Source organism: Cydia fagiglandana, chromosome 7 (genome assembly GCF_963556715.1).
Source record: "Cydia fagiglandana chromosome 7, ilCydFagi1.1, whole genome shotgun sequence".
Classification (NCBI taxonomy): Eukaryota; Metazoa; Arthropoda; class Insecta; order Lepidoptera; family Tortricidae; genus Cydia; species Cydia fagiglandana.
In genome coordinates, this window is record NC_085938.1 from 13588592 (window position 1) to 13616524 (window position 27933).

Sequence of the window (27933 nt, forward strand, 5' to 3'; positions counted from 1 at the left end):
GTGCTGCACTCTGGCGGCAGAACATTGCAGTAATATCCCCTATTAATACAGAATTGTCAAACTATACTTTTGTAGACATAATTGGCATTGCGTCTTTGTATTTGTGGAACGTCCCGGTTCTTCTCAAAAGCAATAGACTAGTTTGTTCGTCGCACGTCGATAAGCTCTCATATTTAAACTTCTTACTTAGTGTCAAATTAAAAGCATAAAAACAAAACAAAAAAATGTCACTTGCATCGAGTAACACATGTCTAACAATTGATTACACCTTTTGCGTGAAAAATATTGTATCGTCACAGCGGTTTTTCTGTTGCTTCTAATAGGAAATAACGACGAGAGTCGGAGTCGTACTCTGGACAGCGTTGCACCCGTGTCGGTTATCGGATTACAGCCGGCAATCCGCGATTAAACACGTTATGGGAGTTTGATGCTGCGAAGTCCTTATCTCGTAGTGACGTCAGGGGCAGCCATATATACGGCGGCGTGCCGCGCGCGCGCTCATTATTAGTCCACAATAGACCCGCGCAATCGCCCGCGCCGCCAGTTCGCACGACAGATCTAGATCGCTGCGCACGGTGCTGTATCCATAAAATATTATTGAATTATTGCACCAGTGCCCTGAGTGAACATTTCTGTGCCGGAGCATTAATAAAGCTGGTAAGATTTAGATTATACTTATTGATTAATCAGAACATAGAACATTATAGGTATTATTATTGTTAGAACATTTCGGTAGTCTAGTTTAATTAACGTTCATTATCCTTATTTCTTTAATGGATCTTTCAATTAATCAATAATTGTTAATATACTGCTCTGCGATTAAAACTAATTCATGCAGTGTTTTATCTAGTCTAGTAGCGCTTAGATAATTGACGAAGTAAGGTACATACCTACATACTTTGCCATGAAGTACCAAAGCAGGCAGTCTAGATTAAAATACTTACAGGCAATAAACATTCCTGCCATAATAGTGATTCATTTGGAAAAATATAAACGGATGTAGAATCCGGATCCTTCTTCATGCTTACAGAATTGAACAATTAGGTAAATAAACAAATCTCAATAGTTTTATTCTTAATAGTTTAGATTTACAACTGGACAAAGCTACAACCCCAATGTTTATTAAACAATAAATATGTTTATTTTGTGATGTTCGTTACTTTAGAAGTAGATAAATATTTTAATTGAAAACTTGCCAATTTAAATTTACACGAACTAAGGAATATGACATTGACATGACAAGCGAAATGGAAAAAAAAACATAATTATTGTTTACTATTTTTTACTGAACAAATGGTATAATTGGCGTTCATAACATAACATAAATCAGTCAAAAATGGTTCAAAAGATTCTCATGACATCTACAACCTGTTAACAAAGATGGAAAATCAGTCTATCTAGGTGTCGTCCTTGCGAAAATTCTTCCCTCGAGTTTTCTCGGTCACCCAGATATTGTTTACTAACAATAAACTTGAGATGAGGAAAACAGTCGTCAAATGGATAGCATTGATATTAATTGCTTTACCTAGATTGCTCAACATTTATCTAGCAAATAATGACTGGCTCTGAGAACCGTATTGACAATGATGTCTTGGTCTTAAATCGTTCTTAGAACTTGCTTACAGGTGACAGACAAGTTCTTTGTGTCTCGGAAAGTAGTGTCTATGCAGAATGTGTCGAGAAGCGGACAATACCATAGCAAATCCTAAGTACAGATTTCTATGTGAAAGTCCAAATCGTACTGTATATCTGTATGATTGTCATGGACCACATATGTCGTGTACTCTTCGTCACGGTGCTTTATATGTCATGTCTTTTGTCTTTTAGCTTCATTGTCGTTGTCTTCTGGCAATAGACATGCGTTCTAAGTTCGATCTTTATATCGATATCGGTAGACATTGGCATTATTCATAAACGCATTACAATCCTCAATTAGCTTCGAATAGTTTGTCTTTATCGGTTAATTTGACCTATGTGTATAATTTAACTAATTCAGCGTCGTAAAGTTTTATAGTCCTATTTCAAGTTTTACAAAAAAAATGGGATCAAAAATTAATTAAAACAAAGGTACTTACTTACCTAACTGTTTTAAGGGTAGGTAGACGATTAGGGGTATTTCATAGTTTGATTCTTAGTAATGAGCCACAATTATCATCCTTATTAAGTACGATGATCCAAAATAATGCTTTTATGAAGGTAGAACCATGTGAGAATAAAAATATTTATCTAACACTAGGCTCTGTCTGTGGCTTCATCCGCGTAGAAGTTGTAAAATGCCCCCTCCCCCTCTTCTAACGTTTATCGGCTATTGACTTCTTAAGGCCTGTGCACACCGGCTGCGTGTGCGTGACGTGCACGTGCGCGTGCGGCGTTGTAGTATACAGATCCTTATGAGAGATGGCACACCGCTTGCGTGACGTGTGCGTGTGCGGCTCCAACATTTTAGCGCACGCACACGCGCACGTCACGCACAAGCAAGCCGGTGTGGCTCGGCCTTTAATACTTCAAGCTACTCAATCTTCAAAGTTAAACTTTAAAGCTTCTAAATTAAACCCAAGCATTTATTTTTATTTTAAAGAACAGAGATGCGCCTAACAGTTGTAACTCGTAGCGAAGGTACTGTTAGTTATAACACGTTATACATAATCACTCAACGGAGATAGATTTTTCCTGTTTTTGAATATCGTCATGGTTCGATGATGACTTCGGCATAATTTCCATGGCTAATATTTTTGCAATTAAAATCATTGCTCATCTTGAACCGGCTGCGCGTGACGTCCGAAATGACTGACACCGGCTCGAGCTTACCCTTGAACTTTACTTGAATGAACTTTAATTTTTGTCTAATGCTTTCAGGGTCGTATTAAAATTACAACTTTTACAAATTTAATTAAGTTTATATTATTAATTTTTTGCAGTCATTCTTGTTTTTTTTATGGTGAATATAATTAGCTTCAACTTTTCGAATTTCGTATAGATCCGTAAACTAAATTTAACATGTGATACTGCGTAGCACCTTGGCATACATATGTAAAGAAGCATTTATATAATTTGGTTAATTACCTAAACAAAATGGGCTTCATGCATGGGCCGGGGCCTCGATTTACCTTTACTTGGACTCACGGCTCGCAGCTGAGTGATCGTACGTACTTAATGGCTGAATGCTTGTATGATTGTATGGTCTACCTGCCCTTCACCTGTGAATGATATAAGTTCAATGAATTTTGCTAGTATAACATTCGTTTCTGATTTATGATGAAATCATTCAATGTTTTCTCCAGTATCGAAGTGACGAATTAATCATTTTTAGTTTTGTCTGAATGAACTTTGAGTTATATTAAATTAAGTTCATCATACAAATTTGTATGTTTATTTAAGATAGCGTTCCTATTAAATTATGAAATTAAATAACACTATTTGTTGCCATTTGCCATCTACATCAAAAATTAATATTTTAGTAGGTACCTAAGTTTGGGCTTATATCAAATGTTTTGTGATAAGTAAATAAAATGCTACTTAAGATCCATTGAAAAAGAATAAATTTATGAGTTACCGAATACCAAATTAAATATAATGGAGCTAACGAATAATATCGATATTTACAATATACATTAGGTAGCCTAGTATATATTAGTTATAACTACAGCTAATATAGGCTGTATGTAAATTGTAAATTATACCAACCGTGTTCATTTGTAGTTAAAATACACGGTGTAACATGAGGAAACCGAATAATTTTAACAGCGTATTCCTGATCATATTTAGAGACAAAAATGTCCTATAAACTTTTTTGAAATTCGACTAGTTTCAGACATATTATTAATTAAAAAAAAAGGTTTTTATTGTTACATAGTGTAAAAGGCCTTTTTGATGATGATGTTGCTGCTATGGGATGTATTCTAAATATCCTTATTGATCGATGTCAAAAAGTGACAAGTAACACTTTGCAAAAAGTAGGTTTTATAAAAAAAAATGTAAAACTCAATTTTAAGTGACAAGTTTACCAATAACATTTATTTAATATGTACAAATACATTCAAAAGATTGAAAAAACAAAACAATAATTTTTTTTTTGGCGAAATTGACCTAAACTGATATTACATTTTTTACTTCTTTTGACCTCAGAAATGCGTGGTTAAAATTATTCGGTTTCCTCAGGTTACACCGTGTATAAATTACACTATCAGCTTCAAGTCGTACAACATGGCGTGGCAGTTTTAGTAATACTTTACATCCAAAATATTTACAATTAAATAATGGCCAACAGCATAGCGGGCATGCTCTGTGTAGGGTCTTGTAGGCGATATTGCAGTAGAACCGTGCTGTTGGACTAAGCAAATTCTGCAGACTGCATGTCATTTCTAATGACAAAGTGTAACCATGTCAACATATTTTTTTAACTAGCATATTAAAGTGTCCTACTGCTGGGTAAAGGCCTCCCTCTAGACTTCCAATCTTGCCGATTAACTGCAGCATCCGTCCAGTTGGTGCAGAAATGCGTCTTGTCATCTCCTCTTAGGCCGACCATGCCGGCGATGTAAAATATAACGTATTTATTGAGAATGACACTTTCACTTCCACGCTTTTTTCTGATGTCAAACTCGCAGAGTTAGATTAACTAACTCTAGATATTAATAAGCACGTTAATCGATTGTAATTGTAACTCGAGAATAGATGAGAACGAGGACGTAATTATTACAATATGATATAGCCGTGAACTTTTCACTTATTTTATTTAGTAATACGGGTTACTAGCACTAGCGGAAGCAACTTTAAATCTTTTTGTTATTTGGTGTTTGAGATTTTTTGTGGCACAACAAACTAGTCATCTAATATATATAAGTCTTGCAAGTTGATTCGCATCTTTTTCTTATAATATTCGTATCCTTTCGTATCGATTTGCATTCAGATGACTGATAATAGTGATAATATATTTGGTACTATCGAACTGACAGTTATGGATTAGACCGCAATAATAAACGTGTTTTTAAAATAAATAAATAAAATAAATAAATAAATATTAGAGGACATTTTTTACACAAATTGACTAAGCCCCACGGTAAGCTCAAGAAGGCTTGTGTTGTGAGTACTCAGACAACGATATATATAATATATAAATACTTAAATACATAGAAAACAACCATGACTCAGGAACAAATATCTGTATCATCATACAAATAAATGCCCTTACCAGGATTCGAACCCGGGACCATCGGCTTCATAGGCAGAAAGTTTTAAAGTGTTATTATTGTATTTTTACAAAGGCTAGTTTAGTTTTTTTTTTTCATATATAAATATATTAATATTGGATTTTTTAAATAATCTTATGAAGTAAATATATCTATAGATAAAACTAAATTAAAATTAGGAACCCTAAATATATCTAAAATTAAACAAGGTATACATGTATATATAAAAACTACTGAAAGAGGCCTCCCCGCGCTACTCCCGGGGCAAATTTTGTAATTTATAACAATTATAACCGAGTTTAGGATGAATCACAACTTTCAAAAAGTGGGCAACTTGAAGATAAATACCTACATAAACTGGATTCCGACTTAGGGAAAAACCTACAAACATTGAAATAACAGCCAGCTAAATAATAATCATAACTATGTATTACACCTGCAGCACGCGCGTCACAGTTAATTGATCAGTTTATTGCAAGATGTCATTATCAATGGAAATTGTCGATTTACGCGTAACGGAAACATGGGGCAAATAATCCCAAGACGAGCGAGCGAAGGCCTTATGTAATTGTACCTATTGAACTTGGCGTGTCGGGTACATCGCAGCGCTACGGAATGGACACCTGTGCGTTTCTTTTATTTTTTGCTATTTTTATATGCCACTATACTTTTATGCCACTTTTGCGTTATTTCTAACGAGCTCTTTCGATCCTAATGGGATAAAAAATGTCCCAGATTTTTTTCCTACTGTGTTACCATTTCCCCATACACTTTATATGGCGGTAACAAAAAGGAAAGTTTGAAAAATTTATGAACATTTTAGGACACTTTTTTTCTCCTATAAGGATGAAAAGGGCTTGCGATCCTGACTGACTGAAATTACACAAAGTGGCAAAAAAGGACACAATATATATAATGGCAAAAAATAAAAGAAACGCTCACCTAGGCTCGAGCATAATGGCGTCTCAGTTAACTGAGAGGACTAGTCTGACTTTGAACTTCTTGAGTTTGAGCCGCGAGGAATGTGCCGGCGACGGCGGAGCGGTCTCGTCTCGTGGCGCAAGCAACGCCGCCGCGGTTTGGTTTTGCAATTGAACACCCGCCACTGTCGCTTTGCTGGCACACTCTGGACTTTGATTGCAATTACTGTTTCCCATTTAAACATTTTATTTTTAATTACGACTAGCCTAAGTACTCCAGGAAGTTTTCAGACAAAATAAATATCGTTAATTTTTTTTATTACATACGTATTACTTTTTCATCCCATTAAAAATAGTAAGTGTTACATAACGTTTTTGAATAATTTATGTAACATAAATAAGATAAAATTGTCTACCCAATAATCTATAAAACCTATAATAAAATAAAATAAGGTGAATGGAGTGAGACAAAAACGTCTAACATCAAAAACGTTTGACAGTATCGTAAAAATATTTGGTTTAACAAGAACTGACTTCACATAGGCTACATAGTGTTTTTTTGTTAATTTACTTACATTCAATATTTGTATATCACTTAACAGTAATTATTTTGAACCACACTCATGCAGCTACTCGTAAAATTGTGTGAATTCTGTGAATGACCATGGAATTTAATTAATTAAAACATCCGTTAGATAAATATGTTATATTCTTCGTACTCCGCATTTACGATATACTTATTATATTCTTGGTACTACGCATTTAAATGAGGCGCCAGTAATCTCTAATTAGATTGTTATTCTGCATTCTTTTAAATTTAGCTTAAATAAAAGCTAATTATTAGGCGCGAGTTGTAATACACTTGTAACAACGGCGCCATTTTCTATTGATCTGCTATTAAACTAGTTAAATGGCATGTTACATAACCAGACAGTTTACATCAATTACTGTCATTAAATGAAGTCATCCTTTGTGTTCATATCGGGGATTACTCTATAGTATTAGCCTAACGTTCGTTGACTGCGCGTAACGCAAATCTTGGAAACAAACAAAGAGGTATGTAACACATTAAAGGCGTTTTGTATTCATAACAACACTAGTTGAAAAATTATACCGTGTAAAAATATATCCTCCTGAGTCCCTGAGGCCTTTATAAAGGATTTAATCCAAATGGAATTTTGAATTAAAACAGAATACAAGAGGGTTCCAAATTCAAAACTGCAATGATGACAAAGGGGACTCAGGAGGATATTTTACGGCTGTAGGTAAATGTAAATAACCTAGTATGTAGTATATAGGCACGTCTAAACAATACGATTGGTTGACCTAAAGAACAGTAACAGAAATGTTATTAAAACCCAATTTAACCCTTAATTTTAATGTGCGTGTAAAATACTTATCAATAAATTCCGGACTGTTTTATGAAACGTCAATTATCATCAGTACTTTTAATATGCTATGGACGGTCAATATTATATGTAACATATGTATTGACGTTTGGATTTGCTAATCTGTAGAAAAATATAGAAGCCCTGTTGTTATATAATGTATACCGAGTCATATTCCAAGGGCAACATCTTGACCGACGCTGCGCAAAACCGGACCAACGTAATGAAAAAAAAAAATGTTTTGCTGTTTGTTTTTTCTTTATTACAAAATGCGGATTAAATGACGAATACGGTTATAATGTACGCCTGTACGGCTTTGTGTAAAATACTCTGTACAGAATGTTATAAAAAAGTGATATCCTTAAGAAACGAAGGATAGAACCGCGGTAATGATATCACCTTAGATTTTATTCTAATTAATGTTCAGTCATTGCTAACTAATGGTTTTGCTATTATAGAGGCTTTCCTTATTAGCCATGGTTGTTTCATTGACACTCTACCTATAAGTAGGTACTTAACGTTGCTCAATCTTGCCGTGACGACGAGATATTATAATTACAGCGACAAAGGCTGATCTTATTCAACATCAAGAGGAAATAATTTGTTGTTACTAACAGTGGTAGTTTTTTTTACAATCGGAAAGAATTTGAATTTGTTTACATCTTCGTTGTTTATCTTATTCGCTGCCGTACTCATTAATGTGTGCGATTTGGAACTTTCCAGTAAAGTCTAAAGCGGAACAAAAAACAATTCTTTATGCCCTTCCGATGGCATATTGTTGGAAAGACAACTTTTTTCAAATTGATTTAATTTCAAATTTAATTGAGTTAATCGACCGTTTTCCGGCTTCTTGCCACACTAAGGGTTAAGCAATGTTTTTTACATGCACTTACATTTTATATCCTTCCCGCTTACAATACGAAATGGAAGTATAATTCTGTGTGATATGATTATTGCAATGTGTCTTAAAACAGGGTAGTGTGGACAGGGCCACGCTCAGGGCCGGCCGAGGCGTCAACGACGTCGTGTGTATGCGGCGCCCGCGCCGCGCGCCGCCCGGCAATGCGCAATAAACAATCCAGGCATAATCGAAGGCTCGAATCTCTACTCGATTTGCTATTGACGATACACACTGCCGTATTCGAACTTCAAGATATTCACAAGAGACGACAAGTACTAGATCCATTCTAGATACGTTATAGTTTAGATATCAATTAGTTCTCTTTTGCAGCGCAATTCGGGCGACCAATGTCACTTTTACGTTAGATAGAGTAAGATATCTATTAGATGTGAATTGGATCTCTAAGTCATATCCTGTGGAAATCGTTCAAGAGTATCTTCAGAATCGCGCAAATGTCAAATTTGACAGGTTAGATCTTAAACATATCCTTATCGTATCTTGGTGATGTCTAAGTCTAATAGATGTCTATTTCATAATCCGAATCGGGCCCATAATTGAAGGTTCGAATCTCTACTCGATTTGCTATTGACGATACACAGAACATCTTGCTCCCACCTCTTCTCTCTTCTAGCCGCACAGACATCAAAACTTGCCAAGACAAATACAATTTTGTATTGACAAAATAAAGATTCAAGTTAGAATTGTGTAGAAGTCAAATTAGAATAGGAAAGACATGTCACAATCTTTTTAATGCTAAAATACAACAAATTAAAATAGACTATTTGCAACCAAAACCTTAGAAGATTAAAGGTGGTACTAAATCATGCCAAGTTTCATACCACGGCAATATAATTCTAGTATAAAATAGCTAGTAATATAACCGAGGGATTTGACAGGCAAAATTTAAAACAAACTGCAAATGCAAGCTGAAAATTCCTAGCTTTTCGCCTCTCTGAAGTTTGTATTAGTACTTAGATAATAAATCATGTTGAGATTATTATAATTCGAATACACCTCCAGTACACCAAGCTCAGGAAGTAATTCTCGAATGAAAATTTGACAATTTTTTATTGCATTTGAATTGGATTATATAGTACGCACTCGTATGTGTGCGAACGTGATGCACAGATAAAAGTATCGAATTAGATAAAGACAACGCTGGCCCCATTTATTAGTATTCATATTTTTACAAAATAGGCAGTTAAATTGGCCCTGCGCACCGCATAGTCGGTTAGTAAGGTACGAGTAACTAACACTATTGGGCTAATTTCAGGAAACCCTATACATACTTGATTTATACATATTTTTATTAGGACTTCTGATACTAACTCTACGAAATAAAACAAATTCCGAATTGAAACAATATAGTCCGGTGGCCGGCTGTATGAAACCCATCTGATAAAAAAATAGAAAATACCTACTCTGTGGGGGTAGTTGACTTTTAGAAGCTAAATATTGCGCAAATGGAAAAAAAGTGGTACAAAATTCATCAAAAAACAGAATGAAACTTATATGGTAGGATAGCTGCCTTTGAGGACAGTAAAAGTGGTTGATCAAATCCTGAATTTGTGATACCACGTGACAGCTACAATTTGTAACCTCATCGAAAAATATGGAGAATATCGGATTATAAATATTATAATGGCTAAATTATACCTGTGTCTCGGCTTCACCTTAGCCTGGCAGTATTTGCAGACCGATCACATTTTTTTTTTAATTTGGTCCGACTGCTTATTTTTTTAATCTTCGTAAACAAGCGACTAAACTGCCAGATTGCCCTTATGGCCTCTACATATATTTTCGAGCACCTCATCCTATGGGACATAATTACAAATCTAACTAGGAATTCGGACAGAAGGAGACAAATTTCCGGATGCCAGACCAGATCTTTGCGGTTAATACACAATACAATGTATTTTTTATTGCTTACCAATAACAATACAGTGGAAACATAAAAGTAAACAATACGATTGGTAGACAGAAGACGGTGTTATCCCTAACAAGCCATTTCTTCCAGTCAACTTGAGTGGTGGAAACAATGCAAGATGAGCTAAATTGAGCACTAAATAGAAAATAAATATACATTTTAAAAAACTCGCATCGCAAGGATATCTACCGAGTGGGCAGTGCCTACTCATAATGTAGTTAAAACAGTCACGGTCAATGTTGCACAAATATTATGATACATTTAGTTCCTTCCTCTTCCTCTTATTTAATAAGTCTGTAGGTATATATTTAATCGACTTAATCGTACATCTATGTAAATACATAGCAGGTAAATCTGTGTAGAAGTAAAAATGGAAAGAGAGAGGTGTTTTTAGTGTTCCGTACCTAACTTTGTTCACGGAACACTTATGGGATCACTTCGGTCTTGTTTGTTTTTGTTAACCCTCAAACAATCTAAGCGAATAATATAGCATTTAACTGATATAAAACCTTTATGTAAAACCCTTTTTATGTGCAAATAAATGATTATGAGTTGATCTACAATGATGACGTAAATGTTACAGAATAATTTAATAATTAAATAAATATACTTGTTTTGATTTGTTTACGATATCGCGTGTTTATTTTTAAACTTGTAGGATTTTTCCAAATATACCTATTTACGGAATCTATTTATGGAATCTATTATATCAACTAGAACAGTTACGTTATACGAAGGCTTAATAGGATGCATTGATTATCTCGCAATAAAAATGTAAATTATCTTTTATCCAGCAGGGCGAAGTCCCTCTCGTATATGACATATACGACGTATGTAATACGACCTATATACTCATAAAAATGCATTTCAACGGGCTATATTTAATGTGTGCGTCAATCAAATATAAATTTAACAATTACGTAAAACTGGACTTCCAAAGTCGTTAGCTTCATAGTATATTTACATTACGGAATAGACCGTGAAACAATATTTACATACAAAATAAATGTTTGTAGGTCAGTTACCTATCTAAAAAGTTTTGATCTTTTTTAGACTCGTCTAAAAAGTTACACTGAGAGGTCTACAAAGAAAACAGCTTTTGAGCAGTACCTGACTAGAAATAACACAAAAGTGGTATAAAAAGTCACAATATTATATAAAAATGGCATAAAATAAAACTAACGCTCAGGTATATGTATTACGAAAGTTATATGTTTTTTCTGAATTTTATCGGTCACGTAATTGATTCATTAAACGGCTATTAAATACAGTGAACCTATGTTTATGTTTTAACACTCGATGTTTTTTTTATAAACACCTAAGCAAGTGCCCAATCGATGCCGCGATGATTAATAAATGCATTTATCAGTATTTTTCCATTAATCGAGAACAGCGGACGCTGCTTACTTGTCGGGGCTTGCAGGCTCGAGAAGCTTCTTTGGTAAGCTCCCACTGATGACACTTTTATTACCTTCCCTTGTTAATAAATAAATACCAGAAATAAAATCTTACAAGTCGATTTTAATCTACTTTTATCAGTCGTATCGTCGATGCATTTTGAGGAGTTCTAATACTTCGGGAGTGTTAAATTCAAAGCCTGTTAAATAATAAATATCATTAGGTATGCCTTATGAAAGACTTATTTTAATAATTCCGTTGTAATTATTTAATTTTTATTGATGTTGTTGTATTTCTTTGCATAGTACACTCATGGACAAATTTAGAGGAACGCAAAAAGTTCATATACTAATTTTGAAATTACCTTAGGTGTTGTAATCCAGTAACCAATATTTATAATTCAATTTCTGGTCGTGGCTCTGGCACAAAATGTGAAATATAGGCAACATTAAATCAAATCGTCACATTAAAAAGTTTATCGTTTGATTCCTAAAGGCGAGGTTTACCCGCATTAATCCAATAATTATAAATGAATAAATGAAATTGAAATTAATAGGTATACAACTTCACTTTAGAAGAAGTTCAGTTTAGGTATGGCACGCTTACAGCTTGGCAAAAAAGAGTAGAAATTAAAAAGTGGCAACACTGTAGTGTCGTCCATTTCGAACCAATTAATATAAGAAAACGGGACGACACTACAGTGTTGCCACTTTTTAATTTCTACTCTTTTTTGCCAAGCTGTACATACATATAAGACTAAGGACAATTTTATCTCTTTGTATATAGTTCGTTTTTTTTAGCATTAGGAAGAACTTGAAAGAAGGTAAGCGATCTTGACATGTCTTTTAATTGAAAAACGCTTTTTAAAAATCTGAAACCATTAAATATGAAACCAGAAGAATAAAAATGATCGTATTAGATTCATAATTGTTACATATTTGCTGTAACTTATTTTTAAAATGTGTTTTTAATTAATAGACACATCAAGATTGTTTACCTTTTTTCTGCTAAAAAAAACGAACTACTTATAGTTTTATTATTTTGGTATCTAGATGAGACAGGTGTATAAGATATTTTTCAAATTTCTGTTGATTGGTATATTTTAGAAATTACCTACCTACTGTAGGTCGTATCTTGGTTATTTAGGATATGACGTCAAATAAGTTCGTTGCTCCGCATCTCATTAAATATTTGCGACTCGACTCGAAAACCTGTTGGCGGCCGCAAGCTTCTGAGGTCAACCCGATTTGATAATCTTGTTTTTATTATTTTCCGACTTTACCAGATTAACCGCTTAGTTGACGTCAAAGCTTGAATGTATGCAAAAATTTGCATCAGATCTGACAGTGGAAACAACTTTTCTCTGGAGTAGACCCGGTTTTTACTGGTGTAGTAAAGTCGAATTGTCCTAGATTCATGATCACAAACAGATTAGATGAGTGAGGCTACAGTGATCGATAAATAAATAGAAAGTACCCACTCGTACCTTTATTTAATGCTTCGCCAAACTGTGAAGCAGTTTATTTGCGATCTAAAAAAATCTGATCTAAAAAAAAAATCTTATACTAAATAGGTATACATACTTGGTCAAGCTGATCTTGTCAGTAGAAAAAGGCGACAAATTTGAAAAATGTAGGCGCGAAGGAATATCGTTCCATAGAAAATTTGAATTTCGCGCCTTTTTTACTGACAAGATTTGCTTGACCAGCTATACACAAAATTTTAGTGACTAAAAGTTAAATTTTGTCTCTTTCCAACAAACAGAAATGTCAAAATTACGAATACCAACGATTTCTTGGATTAGTCAACCATTTATGAATAATGCCATAAAATGTTTCTACTTATATATGCAGTCATAGCTATTCATAGCATATGTCAATTAAGCTTAGGTGTATGTTTTTTTCTGTGGGTGTATTTGATAATACTCGTGTTATCATTTTTTTATTTCTAAAAACTCAAAATTTATAGTATTAAATTGATTATAACCTTAAACAAAATAACTGACAAAAGGTACGTTTAATATGTCCACATGTAGCATTAGCCTTGCTGGCCAGTGAGCGGGTTTAGATCCATAGATAACTGATTAAAGTGATTAATTATGATTGTCTTAGGAATTTTGCTATTTCATAAGTACCTGATTACAGAAGCTAATTTGTAAACGCCTGGAATAAAGATGTTGTAACTTCCGTTAATAGTACTTTTTTTTATTACACTTGCTATCAAAATCGCTGCAGACTTTTCTAGGTCTAACTCTACTTTTGTTTATGTTTAAATATATTTATTTTAATTAATTTTATAGCAGATTAAGATATTAAAGAAAAATCACGGCTGAATACTCGATGGGCCTGTGCCTTCGATGCCAACCTATCAAAAATATATGGCGGACGAATACTTAAAATATATTAAAATATATTTTTTAATACGGTGACGTATTAAAAAATAATTAGTCTTTTCTTCGCAAGTGTGATGAAAAACATTGTGTGTAACTCCAGGGGTAAGAAGTTCCGGGCCGCAGAGTTTGAGTTCCACAAATGAAAAAAAATTATGAAAATTTGAGAGTATATAATATCGGGTGGGTGGTATGATAAGATTTTGTTTATAATTCGTATTTAAAAAAGAGATTTCCATCTCATATGAACCGGAAATTTACATTAGTTGTAGATTGACTGTAATTTAAATTAAAACTAATTGATAATTATTCTGTTAATACTTAAGAAACCATCTGTTATCAGTCCGCTCACTACGTAGGTTCATGAGTACAAGGGCACAACACAGAATTTGGTCAAATGAACGTTAAATACCTAAGCCCAATCTGAGAGCCAGTTTGTCTTGACATTCGGTCTGGCTAGCTGCTAGTTACCTTACCCGATCTGACCGACTGTCGTAAATAAATAAATAATTCAGCCTATACAGGGTCATTTTTGGACCGTTAGCCATATTGTGCGAGGGGATTAGGTAGGCCACACTGAACAACTTTTTTTATGAGACCAACTCCGAAATCACAAATTTTTTTTGCCGTTTCATACATTTTGGTTGAGTGGATGACGACGTTTTCTATGGGAAGGCCAAATTTTTTTTTGGGAATTCGGGGTTGGTCCCATAGAAAAATTTGTTCAGTATGACCTACCTAATCACATCGCACAATATGGCAAACGGTTCAAAAATGACCCTGTATACGTCCCACAGCTGGGCACAGCACCGTATTAAATAAGTTTCTATTTGTTGCAGTGAAAATGGAGACGTTGAATAGGCTAGTGGCGGGCTACCATGACCTGATGGACAACAAAAGTGACCCTAGGGTCAAAGACTGGCCCCTTATGTCGTCCCCTCTGCCTACGCTGGCGATATGTCTCACATATGTGTTCGTAGTCAAAGTAAGTACCTAAGACATTTTATTCCATAAAAAAACCGGCCAAGTGCGAGTCGGTCTCGCATTCCAAGGGTTCCGTATATTAAGTCCGACTCACGCTTGCCTTGCCTATTTCTAATAGATTTTCCTGTCATTTATCATAGCCTTTCCTGTCAGGAAAAGTACTACTTTGTGTATTTTTTTTTAAAATTTTAGACCTAGTAGTTTCGGAGATAAAGGGGGAGTGGTAATTTTTTGGCTCTTTTCTTAAATAACTACTAACCTAAAAAAATAAAAAAAAAATATATATTTGAAATTCTTAAAATGAGCTCTTTCATTTGATATATAACACGATATAGTTTGAAAAACTTTGCACGTTGAAGGGCTCTTAATGTATTTTTTTATACAGTTTTATTTCTTTACAGGTGGCGGGGCCAAAATTTATGGAAAACAGAAAACCGTATGAACTCAAACAAGTGCTTATATGGTACAATTTATTTCAAGTGCTCTTCAGTATCTGGTTATTTAACGAGGTAATTATTTTTATAGTTATAATGTGGTTGTTATTCCCGGCACTGACCTTAAGTATACCTACTCAGGTACCTACGTTGCATGTCCGGTGCCGCTTAGAATGTAGGTAAATATATAGAAATAAACGATAGGTAGTATGTAATTATTTACTAGACCAGTTGCTTTTCGTTTAAACTTTTAAAGGATTAATATTCTTTCGTTAATTCACCTCGAATTAAAATATTTAATGGGCATTTCATTCCTAAGAATAAATCTAAAAAAAAATCGCGATCCCGAGTGTACCGCGTGTGAAAGCATGTAGTAGGCGCTGGAGACCGATTTTGGAATATCGACCGCTCGATTTCGTTTATTTCATTCAATAATATCTCCACTACTAGGCATTTGAATTCTACTAATAGAATTGAAAACGAGTAGTCAATACCACTCGATACCCTTTTCTATCGCTCGTATTTCATAAATTAGCATTTTGCCGTTTTCCACCTATCGAGCGCTTGAAATTCAAAAAGCGACTGTACTATTTTTATATTTAAAATGTATTGATATTGGAGCAATAAATAATATTTACTTACTTATTTATACAATCAAATCAATGAATCTTTGCATAAACTATTGTCTCTGTTTGCGGTACGAGTTCAGCGACACCTGTCGACTTTGAGTCAATCTCTAAAATTTAGTATACGAGTATCTCAATGACTAAGATATATGTTTTTCAATGTATTGGGATATTGTTTACAATTTTAACCACATATTTCGTACAAATACGTTTAAATTTATTTTGCACCTAGATCTTACGAGGGTTGCACTGAAAATGTCGGGAATAGAGAAAACTGTCGCATCTAGACAGTCAATCTTTATTTTAATGCATACTTAAACTCAAACTGACCACGCATATAAATTTTCTTTTGAAAGTAATCATTCTGTAATGCACACGGCTCATAATCCCAAAGTCCTTTTTGTATGGCGATTTTGGGGCCTTAGTGGTTTTGTATGAAATTCGTAAAGTAGCCAACGGAATTGAAGTTTTTTTTACATATATCTATATATAAAAGATTTTTTTGCTGTTGTCATATGAATATTTAGGAATGTCGAAATCTGCCGATATGCAACTTTTTTGGCAGTCTTTTTAATTAACAGCACAAATGCGATTTTAAATTTTGACGTCGCTTTGGAATGACATGCTATTTTAAGATCACCCATGGGATAAAATGAAAGCGACTTTCATATATAATTTTAACTGCAAACGAGCGTACGATGAACTCTAGTTCATAAAAAAATAACAGAAGCCCATTGTAACTTTTATTTGTTCGCTGAGGGCATATTGAAAACCGTTTAAAAATGTGATCCGAAAAATCACTTGGCCAAAAATTCAAATAATGTTCGACATACAATTTTCAAATTGTCAGTAATTTTTAAATATAAATGACAACCAAATGGAATATACCTTAAAAGTTTTATAAAGAGTTACATTTTTATAAATTATATGCCTCATTCTATTATGTTATTTCTAAGTGTCCCATTCCCGAATATTTCAGTGCGACCCTCGTAACATAAGATTGTATAGAGTCTGTGCGGAAAGAGAAGAGTCGTGGGATTTGAGGGCGCGCCAGTGCTATTTTATGGTTTTTGCTATGCTGACAACACTGGTCACGTGATTATAGTACGACACTAAAGGTCATGATACTTGAATCCCTTTTGTTCCGGTTTTTTACCACGGCTTACGAAACGGAGCCTGGTGGTGGTGTCGGCTCGTCAACTCAATCCTCTGATTTAGCGCAGGCACTAGTTTTCTTTATAAAATACACTTGTTTTTATATCTCAGATACTAAAAAGTGAATGCGTTTGACAAAACTGCTAAAACTATTTAAGAATATGCCCAATACAACTGTAATTTTAGTACCAAACAAGATACGAGTCTCATTTATGTACTGCCTAATCTGTGCAGTCCAACAGTTATTAAAACCGGGTAGATCGGGTAGAAATTGGGCAATAGAACTGTAATTTTATCTGGGATATATTTCACCCATTGTAAACTTGACTTGTAATGTATGTGTACATTATTAATAATAAATATGAATATGAATAAAAATAGTGCATAAGTAGGTAGGCCTTATTGGGGATATGTCCGGTTCTCTCATCTCACGATATTTTACTTCGCCGAAAAGTCACTGCTAAATATGAAATATAATTTCGTAACTAACAGAACCTACAAATAAAGAAATATTTTATTAGAAAAAGTTTTATTCTTTGTAATCGAAGTCTGAATTAAAATATTCAATGTCACTTATGTTTGAGCTAGCTTCAAAACAATCAGGGACACTCATAGAACTATCTTCATCTGAACTGGGTGTGCTTGAATCCGGCACGTAGATTACGAATTCTTGTATATCACCTACTTAGCGGTCTTTTATTCGAGATACCGTAGGTACTTTTACACAATCCTGAAAAAGAAATTACATATAAATATGCATAAAATGGCAAGTATTAAGACTATTTGTCTGTTATTTTAAAGATCATGAATGACCTGCATATTTATGAAAATTAATATATTTTGAATGAATATACTTACCGATTATGTACCGGAGACAAGTTACTTAGGGGGCTTATTAAATAGGTAATTATTTAATATTAAATACAACATCAATACCCGCGAATAGCGAAAACACGTTCCGCGACTTTTTGTAAGTCGATAGTCGGCTTTTAGCCGTTTTCTTCCCGCTGACAAAACCGAACAATGTTAAATATAATTTTCCTTGTGGTTTTATGTACGGCTTTATCGTGTTTTGAAAATATTTTATACATAAAACTTGCGGTTTTTGTTAATAAAAATATACATTGACAGAAGTTTGTTTACTTTTTACAAGACAGGTGTCAAAGGTTTGATTGCCATATAAAATTTAAAATGTTAGTTCCCGTTTCTGCCACGACTCTTCTCTTTCCGCACAGACTCTATTTACATGAAGTTTAGGTATCGTCTCGGGTCGTCCCATTCGTTTTTCGTCAAGTTCTTAAATTAGTCCTATTCTGCTTTAGTCACTCATTCTACATTCGTCACAATCGTCGGTGGCTTTCAACGTAGAATGCGTGACGAAAGCAGAATAGGACTAATTTAAGAAATTGACGAAAAACGAATGGGACGACCCAAGACGATACCGAAGTGCAGGCTATTGTGAGTACATATATGTAATTAATAGTTGCATATTTTTCCCGTGACAGAGCATAGCGAGTGGATGGTTCACGACGCATAGTTTCCGATGCCAGCCTGTGGACTACTCACGGTCACCAATGGCAATGAGGGTAAGCATTATTGGTTTTTATTTAATACTTAATGAGGTCAAGTGAAATATCATATATAAATGAAATATAATAGTAGGTATCTACAGTTCTTTATCTGTGTAAATTAACTTAGGTTAGTTTCAACCTAAGCTTAAATTTTGAGTTTTGAGTCATATAAACACTCATTGTCATGTTTATTAGCAGACGCTTTACATACCGAGAATAATAATACATAAATTGATTTACGACAATGTTACGACAACAGTTATGAATTGACCCTTATTTAGATGAAGCTAAGACCATCTACTTACCGTTTAGTTGATAGCCTTTAGCTTCATAAATATCTAAAAGTTTTAATCAATAAGTTCATAACTGTTAAAATACGATTGTTACTCCAACTAAGTATATGTAGTTTGAAATTTGATTCTAGCGTCCAGTTTTCGCTTCAGAGACAGCTCATGCGTGAAAGTCGGTTAAAGTTATTATTTTGAATGGATATAAGGATATTGTAAATATGTATACCCAGATATACAGCCAAATATGTATTTCCACTATCTTTTATGAAGTTCCTGTAAGATTGGCTACTTGTCTAAAAAAACGCTCAATCATTTACAAGTTACATAAGAGAATGAAAATAAAAGGTTTTAGTTAGAGTAAGATGTCTATATAATAGTATGCTACGTTATAGTGAATCGGGAGCAAAACGACAGGTTGTTAGCCTTCAAGATCGTATGCGTTATTGACACGAACAATGATCAAGAACCCGGCTAATGTATGCGCCTGCATAACATCACTACATAGTCTAATAAAACATGGTCTCCTCTTCCCAGAGTGACACAAGCCTACGTCACAACAACATGGCCGCTATATATAGCGCTGTCGCATGATGACGTAGGCTCGTGTCAGTCACGTGACCACGACAAGACGGGAAGAGAGTACCAGGCGGAGTGTATTATTATACCATGCATCACTAGTAAATTTGATGAAGTTTATAATATAACCCGAAAACTCAATAGAATCGCCACAGAGTAGGCGTGAATCTACATATTGCTGGTGAGCTGTCGGTAATACGGAAACGGTAATGAGCCCTTGAAGATTGTGAATGGGTAATAATAGCAGTGTTTAACATTTAGCACGATTTATTTATTTTGCCCGAGTGCAAGCAATTGTGCAAAAAATATTGTGCTTAGGTACTAATAATTTCTGAAATGCCGTTGTTCATAGGATTAAGGCACACTTATTCATATATACCTAGAGTACTGTTAGCTTCTTCCCGTGACTTCCTGGGGTAATGATATGGTCTGCCTGGGATAATGATAATGATTGATGAAGACTATCCTATGTCCTTACTCGGGGCCCAAACTATCTATATACCAAATTTTGTCGAAATTGGTTCAGCGGTTTAAGCGTGAAGAGGTAACAGGCAGACACTTTCGTATTTATAATACAAGTATTAATATGGATTAGTGAAAAGTAAGGATTAGGCAAACGGATCGATACTAGTAATAACACGTCAAATTGTAAGAATTCAGTGAATTGGTGTAGGTCTTAAGACGAAACAGGAGCTGAGTTTTAAATATTTTAGGTAAATATACCCGTCTCGCTAACGGAAGCGGCACCTAAAAGTAGTGCGATAAGGACAAGGCGAAAAATCCTGCGTAAAAATCTCAAAAATTGAGGTTTCGTACTCCTCTGTTTCCTCCTACAAAACTTAACCAATCGTAACCAAATTTGGAAATCTAAATGATTATGAAATTATCTGTGCCTGACCGTTTTGCTTTTTTGGCTAATTGATATTAGTTTTGAATGCCACGCCTCTCATTGCAGCATAGTCAATTAGGCCATTTTTGAAGGGCTCTAGCGCCTTAAAAAACAAAAATATCAAAAAAAGCAAAACGGTCCCACACAGATATTGACAATATTAATCTGTGTTGAAAAAATCATTGCTCTAGCTTCAAAAACCACGGAGGAAAACGAGGAGTACGTTTGTATGGAGAAATGACCACTCCTGTTGGCTCTTAAAAATAAAACCCATTTACATTTAACTCGTGTAATCGTTTCACACTTCTCCATAGAGTAGTTAGACAAACGAAAACTAATGACACGCGAATTGCTAATTTACATACACTGTCATGTTATTAGCGTCAAAGCCGGACTTCATAGCTTCATAATATGGGATTTACTCGGAAAGTGTAAGAGAAGATGCTACACGACAGTTACGTACTTTTAATTAACACTTTTGGCTGTGGGAATTTTATTTGCTTAGTAACGTAGGTGTGTAGTTTGTAGAACCGATTTGAGGTGACCTTCTGACGATAATGTAGCTAGTAATATACTCTGGCGAAATTCTAAATTTGTCTGGGAGAACGATGTTTCGCGTCTACATTTTTGAAATTTTCTGCGAACAAAGCTAAATATATTGGTATCTTTGTCTATCATTTTATATTTGTGTTTATCTATCACAAAGGATCCAACCCACATTAGTCATTAGGTAATTGTAATGCCTATTTGAACTTGTTATTATGTCACTTACCTGTATCGTTTCCGTATTAAATGCCCCAATAAAATACTAATGCTTACTTTAGTTCTGTCCAGTCTTATGACCTATCAAATTGTAAAAAAAAGACGAAGAATAGATTCTGATGTTTCGATACAATCTTCATTTCCTCATGTTCACATTTGGTCATTGGGAAGCTTTTTATGGGTTGATTATACAAGCGATCTCGCGAAACTATCTAGTTATGTTTGTTAAATACAATAGATAAATAATATATTTGCGTTGGTTATTTACAGACGGCGTCCGGATGTTGGTGGTACTACTTTTCGAAATTCACGGAATTCTTTGATACTGTAAGTAGTCTTCTAATTTTATAAGCTGTTATACCTAACTATTATATTAATTACTATTAAAAGTTGTGATATAGAGTATTGTCTTGGACATTAAATACGTTATTTAAATAGGAAAGCATACATACGTACTAGATCCATTCTAAATACGTTATAGTTTAGATATCAACCAGTTCTCTTTTGCAGCGCAATTCGGCAACCAATGTTACTTTTACGTTAGATAGAGTAAGATATCTATTAGATGTGAATTGGATCTCTTCATATCCTGTGGAAATCGTTCATGAGTATCTCCAGAACCGCGCAAATGTCAAATTTGACAGGTTAGATCTTAAACATATCGTTATCGTATCTTGGTGATGTCTAAAAGATATCTAATAGATGTCTATTTCAAAATCCTATCCTAAGGCCCAACAGCCCAGGGTTGGGGGGAATCAATGTCTTCTTTCGCAACATTGGGAACTGGAAGCGGTAACTTATTCTTTCGGATATAGAATTGAATCTATATCAATTTATAATTTACAAATAAGTTTTTAGATTGTAAGATTAGTGTTATTTAATAAATAATTCATTAGGGAATAAATGAATCTATACAAATTCTATATACGTTATTATATTAATATAGGCGAGTAGGTACCTACCTGCTTATTTGAAGGATTGGAAAACAAATAAGGAAATGTATATACTAGCGCATTTTTTAAAGAAAGTTTTTATAGACTTGTAAAAGTTATACATATTATAAATTAACACTGCGAAGGTGCACCGATACCACACCAAGGCAACATGTTGGCGATTATGTTTATTTCCGCAACTTATATGGTCATATCGCAGCATTTGCATAAGTAATATTAAGTCTATGAGGCTGATCTGCTATTTGTTGGATTTCTTTACGTATGCTTCGCCTCGCCTCGCTTTTTCTAATTGTAGTGTAAATAAGATTGGTTTTTGAATATGTATTTCTTTTTTTTTTCACGGGAATATACATAATACATTTTTAGATCACTTTCTTAATTTGGACTAATTCTATCAGTTCACATTTAACTTCAGCCTGCCAATAGATATTTTATTTTATAACAGAATTATGTAGGTACCTACATATTATTGAATTTCAGATTGAATACTGCGTTTCTTTGCAACATGACAAACAAGTTCAATTAAAATTATCTTTCTCATATAAAAGTCCCAAATTCGCAACACACGCAACAGACACGGCCCTTTACTAATAAATTAAGAATGTAAATTACACTTTATTTATAGAATAACCAGAATGCCTCATCTCATTCTTGACCGCTGACCGGTTTCATACCAAGATATTTTTAGACGTATGGTGTCCATAATTAGTACTCCATGCTTGTTACAGATCTTCTTCGTGATGCGAAAGAAGTTTGACCATGTGTCCAAGTTACACGTGATCCACCATGGCATCATGCCGATGTCCGTGTGGTTCGGTGTCAAGTTCACACCAGGTATGTAACAAACATCTACAATTTTTAAAACCATAAAAGTAAAGCGGTATGCAGACGGGACTGATCAAATCAAATATGTATGTGGGAAATATATAAATATCCCGTAGCCTGGTGAAGGGTTAAAGCTATCGCTTGAGGCATTTTAGCCTGGAGTGCTGTGTGTAATGTAAAAAATATGTTTTAATTTTGACGACCGGTCTGGTCTAGTGGGTAGTGACCCTGCCTGCGAAGCCGATGGTCCTGGGTTCGAATCCCAGTAAGGGCATTTATTTGTATGATGATACAGATATTTGTTCCTGAGTCATGGGTGTTTTCTATGTATTTAAGTATTTGTATATTATATATATCGTTGTCTGAGTACCCACAATACAAGCCTTCTTGAGCTTACTGTGGGACTCAGTCAATCTGTGTAAGAATGTCCTATAATATTTATTTATTTATTATTATTTATTATAATTTATTTATATTGTCGATTCGTACATTTAGTACTGATTTGCTCTACCTAAATAGATCTTTGTTGGAGAAAGTGAAGAGGCACATGATAAATTAAGTACAATAAAGTACAGACAGAAGGCCAAAGTTACAATTTTATTCCTCGATGGAAGTACTTTTTATACCTGAGTACGTTGTCTAAGAGACTGAATATGTTGTATGATAGAGATATATAGTAAGTAGGCACGTGTAAAAATATAGTACATACTTCATACTTTTAAATATCTTTACAACTGTTTTGAAAGCTAAAAACCTACATTTAAGTACGAAATTCGAGCACGTGCACAATCATTAACCACAATCTAAATCACTTTACTCGTAGTATTAAATTCCTTTAAAAATTCCAGTACGTCTAATTTGGAAATTTTTCAATAATTGACATGATCATATTTAAACGATCATTCTCCTTTACCTTTAACGACTGTCAGTCTATAGAGCAGCAGATGTGTCTTTAACACATTTAAATAAAGGTCATTATACTGATAATTTTTCGGCCAGTTCAGATATACATAAACGTCACTTGGGTTCTAATTTGTATTTAATTAAAGTTTTTGTATATCGAATATACTGATAAGAGTGATAAGACTAAATAAGTTTGTAGTTGTACGCCCTGAAAATAAATATAGCCTTCATTTAATGTTAAGAAAAAATATGATATGTATTGACATTGATACGATAATATTGATCGTACTTACATAATACATAATTATTTTATGCTATAAAGGTCCGACACGGAGACAGACTTTCTAAAACGAAATGATGTCAAGTCAAACGTATGAAAATATATAAATCATAGTGCACCGTGCCGTGAACCCCTCTAATAATAATAAGGCTAGTCGTATGCTAGTGATACGAGTCGGCTTACGAAGCAACCTTGGCTAGTTACCTAATAATTAACGCGGTTAACCCTTTCCCAGGCTGACAGTTCAAAAATGACAATCGAATGACAGTCTTACTGATCGAAAATAGAACACATGTTTGAAGTGCCGTATGTGGGAAATATATATCCCTTAGTCTGGTAAAGGGTTAAATTAAATTTAAAGTAGTCATAATTTTTAAATAAACCCTTCATTCGTTGATTGCATGTCAATGACATCCTTGAATTCCTTGATAAGAAATTAGAATATTTGAGAAACTTTACCGAGAGTCATAATCATAATGTCAGCAAAAACGTAAATCTGTTCGAAGGTCTTGGACTCCTTGGAGCCCATTTGGAGCCTCACAAATTACGATGTTTGTAGAACGCGGTCGTGGCCCGAACGGATTTTTCTCGAAGAAGTATTTTCGGAAACTTACGTATGTAGTTTAATTTTGGCATAAGCGGAAATTGCGCAATTACCTGCGAACTTAATAATAATAAGTATAAATAGGGTGGAACTTTACAATCGAACGCGCATCCAGATTGATATGGCATATAGCGACACAAAGTACAAAATTTGTGTTAGGTAGATACCTTTTTTGCTATTTAATAGCAAAAAAGGTACCTAACAAAAAAATTAAAACATTTTAGTTTAAAAATTCCGCTGTCAATACTTATTAGTGTGTTGCCATGATAACGTATGGGTTACTTGATGGTTCATGGACAAATCATATTAGTCTAATAGGTACCTACCGTTCGAGAAACGGGCCACAGTAGTGCATAATCATACATATTTTAGTCAGTCTCAGTACAAAAAGTAGTGAGGTTGACTGAAGTAACATGACAAATACGAACATTTCCGAGAAAATACGATGGCAAAGGATTATGCACTACATATCTGTATGTGTTTATGTATACCCACTATAATATAACCTTTAGACTAGGATTAACTATTTTAAATATATTGGGATCTGTCGGCTAAATTAAATTTCATTTCAAAAGCATATTCCCCCTAATGAGAAGTATTTCCTAGGACTAAGTGGGACTAAGTGCATATTATGTTGGTAAAACGCTAAGTAGCTACAGCATGGAGTTAAAGCAAAGTACTATGCATTTATTAAACGACATGCGCAATCCAACATTATTTGACTCATATTGACGTCAAGAAAGGTTTTAAATGCGAATCTTAGATAATACAAGTTTATGCAGTCGTATTTAGGATTTACTATTACGAGTAGGTATCAGTTTTTTTGTGTGATGTCAGTGTAAAAAATATTTAAATATTTGCATAATGTAACAGTGTTAGGTGTTAAAACATTTGATATCAAACCGGTATAATTTCTGAATGTATTAGGGTAGGTATTATAATAAAATAGCTTCAATTGCTAAGTGTTAATCTGGTTTTTGGATATTGTGGTTAATACCGGTTAGAGCAATACTGGGATTTCCTAAAACAAGTATCTTGTGCGTAGTTGCGTAATACGATAAAAACACTGCAATTTGTTGCATATATAATCCAAAGATATGCGGCACAATTCGAACATTTCTTATAAGATGTCAAACCGATATGATGCCGATCTGTCAGTGACAAAACTGACAGATCGGTATCGTATCGGTGTGACATCTTGATATTCGCCTCCTCTGACTCTGGGAAAGGCCCTAGAGGCTGCCATTTCTCTCTAATAGGTACATACTATAATAAGGGCTAAAGTCAAATCTGTAACTTAAACTTTAGTTTTACTCGTGTGAAATTAAGAAAAGGCCAAATATTATATACTAATAACAAATATTATGAAAAAGCAGAACAACACCACGCGTTGTAATTATTTTGTTATATTAATATTATAAACAGGTAATTCAAAGTCAGTTCAATTATTTGGTCATATTATCTTACTTATATCTTTTAGTTTGTATTTTAATTGATATTATTTTTTAATCTAGTTTGCTTAAAACTTTTCAACAAAAACCAACAGTGTGCCCTGCCAATAAAAACGGTTGTATGATGCAATTTAAGCTAGTTGTACGTAGTCAGGTTCCAAGAAGCGATTACAGAAATATAGACCAGTTCTGGTTGCACTTGGATCGAGTAAATAATGACTTTAATAGTTTTAATATATTTACATGAAACTATACTCATTTGTAAGATTAGTGTTATAAGGTAAAGTGCAAATCAGTTAAGGATACTGCTATAGAGAAGTTTATTCATGACTGTGTTAGGAACGGTCGTAATATTTACTTGCAATGTCGATAAGTACATAGTCCATGTTACAAGTAAATATTTAGTCATTAGTGTATTAGAGAGTTAAATAAATCATATGGTATGACGTAAAACATAAGAATTCTATGAGAAAATTTTCCTAGTTCAGTTTAGTTTATTTTACTTAGTATACCTATTTCATTTTATGGCGTCTGTAGAACATAAAAGCATGTATGTATTTTTATATTTGATAATTATTCTCGTATATACGCACTTAATATAACCATGTAAGCAAGTAGAACTGCACAGCTTATATCAAATCAAATGAAAATCTAATCAATAACAGATTTTTAAGATTCGAATGCTGCTACAGCGTGTCTGTTTTAAATACCATGGTGTCCAGACTCTTGGACCGTATGACCAAGTACTCAATTAATTACCGGGACTACCATTTTAATTGGCAATTTTTGGGTCTATCTATCTATTTTTAATTTTATAATTTGTGTCTCCGTGGACCGTTCTTTTCATGTATTGAGTGTTTTGAAAGAATTTAAAAAAGTACAAACGTAAAATCAAGTTATACTAAAATTATTTACCTATCAGTAATTTATTTGTACTTTTATATTTTTTTCAGGTGGTCACTCAACTTTCTTCGGCATGCTGAATACATTTGTACACATCATTATGTACTCGTATTACCTCCTGGCCGCTCTCGGACCTAAGGTGCAGAAGTACCTGTGGTGGAAGAAATACCTCACCGCACTGCAGATGGTTAGTACATGTACTATTAATTTTGTGTACATTATATGTATATCTAATACCTTTAAACAAGCAATTCTCGTATATTTATATATTTCGGGGATCTCGGAAACGGCTATGGGGGTTTTTTGGGGGCGAATAATCGATCTAGCTAGGTTTTATCTCAGCCAAAACACTTATTTTGAGCTTTTATATGTTTTCCGAGCAAAGCTCGGACTCCTAGATATTAAAAATAAAACTCAATAAAATGTAAAGTTAGGAATAAAAATTAGGTAAAAACGAAAGGCGCATATGGCTTTATTACTTGAGATGTATTTGCGTTGCCATAGTATGATTGTTGCTTGACGGGAAATTTATCGTATTTAAGTAAACAGAATCTAATAAATAAACAGAATAAAGTTCATCAAATTTATAACGCTCACAGGAAAGCCGCCTATTAA

At 34.0% G+C, this 27933-nt stretch overlaps 1 protein-coding gene across 1 annotated transcript in view; it reads left to right on the forward strand.

Annotated features, from left to right (window-relative positions):
• The first annotated feature begins 493 nt into the window (after positions 1 to 493).
• Positions 494 to 27933, forward strand: part of LOC134666004 (very long chain fatty acid elongase 7) — a 30736-nt gene continuing 3296 nt past the window's right edge. Inside the window, exons 1-7 of the mRNA XM_063523078.1 lie at positions 494 to 657; positions 14952 to 15097; positions 15498 to 15605; positions 18817 to 18897; positions 21670 to 21726; positions 23081 to 23186; positions 27369 to 27505. Coding sequence (XP_063379148.1) covers positions 14957 to 15097; positions 15498 to 15605; positions 18817 to 18897; positions 21670 to 21726; positions 23081 to 23186; positions 27369 to 27505 — 630 coding nt within the window. The 5' untranslated portion in view covers positions 494 to 657; positions 14952 to 14956. The remainder of the gene's footprint in view (positions 658 to 14951; positions 15098 to 15497; positions 15606 to 18816; positions 18898 to 21669; positions 21727 to 23080; positions 23187 to 27368; positions 27506 to 27933) is intronic.